Source organism: Bombus huntii, chromosome 4 (genome assembly GCF_024542735.1).
Source record: "Bombus huntii isolate Logan2020A chromosome 4, iyBomHunt1.1, whole genome shotgun sequence".
In the NCBI taxonomy this organism is placed as follows: Eukaryota; Metazoa; Arthropoda; class Insecta; order Hymenoptera; family Apidae; genus Bombus; species Bombus huntii.
The window spans coordinates 11,210,944-11,217,714 of record NC_066241.1 but is presented as its reverse complement, the minus strand read 5'-3'; the positions used below and the strand labels follow the sequence as shown (position 1 = coordinate 11,217,714).

The 6,771-nt window shown below is 34.2% G+C and overlaps 1 protein-coding gene across 4 annotated transcripts in view; it reads right to left on the bottom strand.

Annotated features, from left to right (window-relative positions):
* LOC126865143 (proton-coupled amino acid transporter-like protein CG1139) overlaps positions 1 to 6,771 on the bottom strand; it is a 27,866-nt gene that overhangs the window by 7,609 nt on the left and 13,486 nt on the right. For all 4 annotated transcript variants that reach the window (XM_050617311.1, XM_050617308.1, XM_050617309.1 and 1 more), the window contains 7 exons: positions 5,986 to 6,080; positions 5,624 to 5,740; positions 4,760 to 5,032; positions 2,627 to 2,711; positions 1,966 to 2,238; positions 338 to 516; positions 84 to 253 (listed from right to left, as the gene is read on the bottom strand). In XM_050617311.1, the coding sequence (XP_050473268.1) occupies positions 84 to 253; positions 338 to 516; positions 1,966 to 2,238; positions 2,627 to 2,711; positions 4,760 to 5,032; positions 5,624 to 5,740; positions 5,986 to 6,047 (1,159 nt within the window). In that variant the 5' untranslated portion in view covers positions 6,048 to 6,080. The remainder of the gene's footprint in view (positions 1 to 83; positions 254 to 337; positions 517 to 1,965; positions 2,239 to 2,626; positions 2,712 to 4,759; positions 5,033 to 5,623; positions 5,741 to 5,985; positions 6,081 to 6,771) is intronic.

Here is a 6,771-nt window from a genome sequence, read left to right as displayed (position 1 = left end):
AATACTGTATATTAATTAATGAAAGTAACAGCGATAAAAATACGATTAAAACTCGAACCGCGGAATTCCCTTGGTAAACTTACACGTGGCTAAAGTGATAACAGTCCGACAGACGTACTCCCAGAAGATTTTCCTCTTCTGTATCTTTTGATCGAGATAAGTGTTCCAGATAATATCAACTGGAACGTATCCTTGAAGGGCGTGCGTGATAAAAATGGCGATGGCGAACATTATTTTGATACTTTGCGCCATTCTGTAAGAATGAAAATCAAATATCATGGTAACTTTAAAAAAATAGTAGTATCACGAAAGGTAACGTAAAACAAAATTCACTTACATTTCACCCGCGGGTAGATTAAAAGTAACGCTACCACTGGCGCTAGATCCGTATTTTATATAACCGAAAAACCCTATAAGAATATACAGGGCTACGATCACCGTCATTCCTATGTTCAAAACGCCAAAATACCCTCCGAAATATTGTGGAGTCTTCATATTGTTCTCCAGTGCGATTATCTGCAATGGAAAAGTATCTCTTACGTGGTCGTTTTCTTTTAAGAAAAATTCTAACTTTGAAAATACTCTATTCATGGTGTCACAGTAATTTGAACAATACACATTCAGTTTATTCTGTTCTTATTACGATATTCAACAGTTAAACAGGGATCCTTTGGAATTATCATTCTTTTTTAAAACGATTTTTTATTAGCACGTGCTTTTTTTACATCTAAATTATTCAAATAGTACTTAGTCGTACATTATTTGTTGAAAAATATCTCTAAACAATTCCTAGTCGACGTTAGATCATAAACGAATTCACGGTATTCATACTTCATGACTTATTTGTATGGAAATCTTGATTAAATTAAATTAATGTTTTAATTAAATGAAAAGATCTGCATTTTCGTAACTTTCATAAGCGAGTTTTCATAATCTTGGTAATTGAATTTTCATAATCCTCCAGTCTGCATTTTCGTGATCAAAAACGATCTGAATGCGTCGAATAGAATCTGAGAGTCACTGTGATCCTCGCTAGAGGCTGAGAACATCTGAGAAATAACAGCAGGGATTGCATTGACGCACTGATGATCTGATCACGACAATCTCAAAGTTGTTCCATAAGTGGCCAGTTATTTGTTTATTAACGATACAGCGGCGCCGTTGATCTATTCTAAGCGCTGGCTACTCGTTTCTGCCCAACAGTCACAGGGAATGATCGACGAGGCCAAATGATAGATCGATCGAGGGTACGTATGGTAAAATTGAAAAAGCCACGCGTCGAGCGATATATTGTTCTAAATTGCGTGTCTTCGTCGTAGTAGAAAATATTCTATTCACGTTTCTTTCGATCACGTGTACGTGTTTCTATGAATGATTATTTAATGCTTAGGATTTTTAAAACGATCTTTCTGTTCTACGATTTGAGAAATTGAAAATCGAAAGAAGAGATTTCGAGGAAAATAGCTTCACTTAATCGTGGAATTTTTTAATGTCGATTTAGGGAAAGCTTTGTAAATTGTTCATAGGGGTGGTTTTAATAGTTGAATTATTCGATAAATTATAGCGTGATTTACGATAACAAGGAGACTATAAAATTAAATTAAAAAAAAGAATTCTATATAATTTTCTAGATTACTATTCGATTTCAAGCTAAATTCTTTACGATATCGGTTAAAAAGGATTAGTCAACGTCCACTCCGTAACTTTCGAGAGAAAATAAATTGAAAAAAAGGAAGCTAACGAAAAAGCAAAATAAAAATCGATCGTACTGAAGAAAAATTCAATTTTACGTGTAGAAACGATCAAAACTTGGAACATCCGACAGACAATAAAAAAGGAACACTTAAAAATGAATTTAAACTAAATGCTTTACGTAAAAACAACGAAACGATTAAACATCGATCGACATAGAAGAAAGGGAAGAAGACAGAGGGAAGGAAGAAACGAAACGCGAATTAAACTTACCACACCGACAGCTTCCAGAGCGAATAACGTGGTGCCGAAGTAAAGTGAGAAATTTTTCAGTGAACCGAACATTTCTCTTTCGCTGATCGACGGTAGATCGTCAAACATGTACACTAGGATCATCGCCAGTCCAACGAACGTGATTGCGTTCGCCAAGGTGGAGAACGGTGCCAGTAATTTGAGGTTCCTAACGTAATTGATCAAAATCAGCGGTAGCAATAAAATCAGCATATGGATTTTAACATCCAAAGGTTCCCAGTACTGGTCTGCCACCTACATTTATCAACAGAAGAACGAAAGACAAGGATATCAATGAATTTCGAACGGTTATGCCAATCAAAGAATTATCTTTTTCCATTTTTCCTTTCTTTTTCTTATTAATTAACTCTTTCATTTTACATCACGATAAATTACATTTACGTGAATATATTATTCGATTATTTAATTATAGAGATTAATTTTTAACTTTTTTTTTTTGTTTGTTTTATTATACGCTGGTTCGTTGTTTGGTTGGTCGGTTGGTATTTTTCCTTGTTTCTGCGATTTTTATTCTTCTTCTTTTCGTTATCTAGCTTCTTATTTTCTAAGAGGAAGGATTTATAAATTGCTACTCCGCCATCGTTTTGGCGAGCAGAGTTGTTCTATGGCACCAGCTATTTACCTGCTTGATATTCGACGCTACAAATACGATATAAACGCAGCATATTCCCAATTGATACACAATCATGAACCCGTCTACGAGTCCTCTGCAAATATAATAGCAACTTTCATGTTATAGTTGAAAAAAGATTGTCGTGCCGCTTGATGAGATGATTTTGTGCGTGCTTCGTGTGCTTATGAGTGAAGGAAGAATTCTTTCTTTTTCCTTGATTGCAGATTAATAATGACGACTGTACATTGTTGATGCGATGTATTAATATCACAGATATCCCGCGTATAACACGGTAATAAGATATCGAAAAAATGCCGTGTTTTGCGAAAAGTGTCAAAGTTATCAATAATTGACTTAACTTATTACATTCTAATATTATTTATCTTTATGAGAAAAGCTTCCCTATAGCGAAAAAAATGTCTTGTGCAGGAGTTTAATACTCGAAGAACTAAAAATGGATTAAAAATTTCAATGTTCAGAAATTCCGTACCATAATCTGAGACAATACACCACGATTGCTCGACTAAGAAACATCCGACAAAATTTTCATTACGTTCCCTTTTCTACAATTTCGCCGATTCTTAAACCGTGTTAGAACGAGTTCGTGTTGTAAGAATACCGTGTTTTATGCGGGGGATATCTGTATATGATATCAGTATATTATAATAATATTAGTACGAATTCACTGAAATTATAGTGTGTATTATAGAGATGTCGATCATTATATGAAAAATGGAACGAATTAATTTTGCATGCGAGCGAGAAAGGAATTTTAAATTCCTGAAGCATGGAATTACGCTATTCGAAGTCTTTTGTAAAACAATCTCCTTTCTTGTTTGTACACATAATACATTAAGAAAAATAAAGAATATATACAGGGTGGTTGGTAACTGGTGGTACAAGCGGAAAGGGGGTGATTCTACGCGAAAAAAGAAGTCGAAAATATAGAATAAACATTTTTCGTTCGAGGCTTTGTTCTCGAGAAAATCGACTTTGAATTTTGGCTCGGTACGCGTGCACTTTATCGCGTCTCGTTATAACGGATCTCACTGTAGATCGTTGTCTCGATGGAAAAATTAAAAAAAAATTTTTTGTTCTATATTTTCGACTTCTCTTTTCGCGTAGAATCACCCCCTTTCCGCTTGTACCACCAATTACCAACCTCCCTGTATATATATGTATTGTAGAATGAAACAATGTTCGTTATTTACTTCGAGAAATCTTTTAAATTGATTTTTGTTAAATTTAAATTTTACCTGTTAGACACACAAACAAAAGTACAGTTTACAGAGTCGTCTTTTCCAAAATACGCCAATACTGCAATAAATTCCTTTGATTTATAATTATTATTCAATCGTTCGAGGTTGCCTGAAACTGCACGGAATACGCAGTAAGTAGAATCGATCGGCTATGATCAGACAAAGACTACGCCTCGGACTACGATCGGACTATCAAATTCTCTTTCCTATTTCGAAACACAATTTTGTTGAGTCGGCCAAAAAGATTCTTCACAATTTCCGAAGAATTATACCGGGTAACTACCCTTAGAAAATTCTTGAAACAATTAAACCGTTTTGTTATCCTAAATCCAATTAACAAATGCAAATATCAAAAACATGAAACCAATGACATTTTCTAATTGAAATGTTAATCCGTAGCAATCGGTGGATCTTAAATGAGAATCCACACCTCGTATCAATTTCATTCAGCAACCTAAGCAAATATCAATTATCATCTCTATGGAACCGACTAAAAATTTGTCGCATCGAATGGAAACTTATTTCTTAACGCTATAAAGACCGGAATAGAGTAATCGGTTTTTACTTTTTCATAAAAGTTTCCAACATTTTCGATGCACTTTTAGAAACACACAAATAATATTTCCTATATTAAAGACTGTTCTTCTCATTTATATATTTATTCCCATATACGTGTACATTTACCCTTCACTGTATATTTTTCATTTCGGTTTCTTTGGTATAAGTCAATTGGCATCTCCAATGTTGACAAATTAAACTTTCAAAGGTTAGAAGTTGCATGATGAAGAAGATTCGTAAATGATAACTATGCGTTATGTATATGGGTGAATGAGTATATGTATGAGTGTCTGCACACGTGAGTGAAACTAACGTGGGTACTTACGGCGCGTAGGGTGCGAACCATCGGACACACCAAGGCCCTTGGTCTAGAGCGTGCTTCATACTCAGTGGATAACTCAATATAGGAACTCTTAACCGTTTACACAGTCTGTACTGAGCTTTCACTAGTACGTGCAAACAATAAGTGCACAACACCCCTATGATCACTGTGGATATAACACCAGTCACGAGGCCGCTGTTGCAGAACGCGTTTGGCATCGCGAGTATTCCGGTGCCCAGGCTTCCTTTTAATAAATGTATCAAAGTCTCCGCGTTTCTAAAAATTAAAAAACATCCAAAGGATGCGATATTACCAATTTTGTATCTGGTCTTTTTTTTTTTTTTTTTTTTTTAGAACAAAATCTGTCAAACCAATTCTAACTGAACCAATACATCACCAAACATGAATTGTGAATTATTTGAATTTAAGTTGTCACTTGCTTAAAGTCTGTGTTGAAATAAATTTAAGATCGAAAGGGTGTATTTTTTGTTTTGAAGAAAGGCAGGTTGTTGCAAGTTAATTTTGGTAAATGTAAGCAATTGGAAACTTGAAATGCTGTGCATGTAATTTCTTAGCATGGTTATTAACTTGAAAGAGGTGAAATTCATTGGAATTTTCACGTAGCAGTGTGCTTGACGATGTTGAATCAGGTTTGAATGCGTTTGATATAAGAAGGTCGCAGATTGTGAGAGCATATTATGAATATTTAAAGATACTAAATTATGACTAAATGACTGATACGTATACGAAATATAAGGTAGCCTATTTTGTTCCGAAATGTTTGGAATAAAAAGCTGTATCTTCCTTGAAATTCCTGTACAAGGTTGACATTTGATAAAACTATTGGCAAATATTTGAAATACTCACGATGTCGGATTTGGCCTATTTCGATGTTTGTGAGGGTCGTAATCTTCTGGGCTTGTGGTCGGCGATATTGGAACTTCCGATGCATTTATACCACTTCCGGCGATTTCATTATTAACTCTGCAACCGTATCAATTCGCAAATGCAATCCACGTCCCCGTACTTTTATTTATCGAATTTTCAAACGTTACATGTCGCGAATTCTAAATACTATTTTCATAGCACACAATTAAATTAAAAGCAATAGAGAAGAGACACCGAATAACGTGAAAATATCATGCACTTTTGCAATACATTTTATTGTCAATTTGAATAAATTCTTCTGGGTTTTTGGTACAGAAACTTTGAAGTAGAATCAGACGTACTTGTACGGACTCTCGGAACCGATCAGCTGCATGTTTATCGTCTCCTCCTTGGCGTTCTCCATTTTCTCTTTGTCGATTAGTCTCTCGTGCCGCTTCTAAATTTTTCACAGAAAAATCACGGAAAATTTTATTAAATCAAATGTATATAGAAATCGATGAAAAGAAACGATAGTTATCAGAATTAAAAGTTACTATCTGTAAAGGTCAGCTGGTTATGTCTGGACACATTGACTTGAGAAGTTTCTCTAGTTTTCTTTTAGAAATTTTTTATGTATATATTATACAAAACACTTTCAAGTATATGTATATGTATAATGAAATTTGATAAGTTCGTTCATCGTTCAAAGATGGCATAGATGATGGTAAATTCTAAAGGAACGATACAATATTTAGCTGAGGTAATTTGGATAAAGAGTATCCTGTATTTTTAGCCCTTTAAATAGGTTGTTGTTAATAAACGACGAAATAGAAATTTCACGAAGCATGGTTGTCGTTAATGATCACGTATAAACAGATCATTCACGTGTTATGCTTATGTGTTTGTCTACATTTTGTTATTTCTACTTATCGTCGTATATTATTTCAATAATAATAGTATTTTCATACGAGTCGGTAACTTCAGTTTCTGAAATTTTTGAAATTCTAGTGCCCAAGTATTTTGCGATTCATGCTGACTTCGTTATAATTTCATCAATTTTTTTATTTCTATTATTAAATTATACACAAAATACTTCTTTCTTGTTACGTGAATCTTTGATTGTTTGATTGATAAGATACAGGATCAGC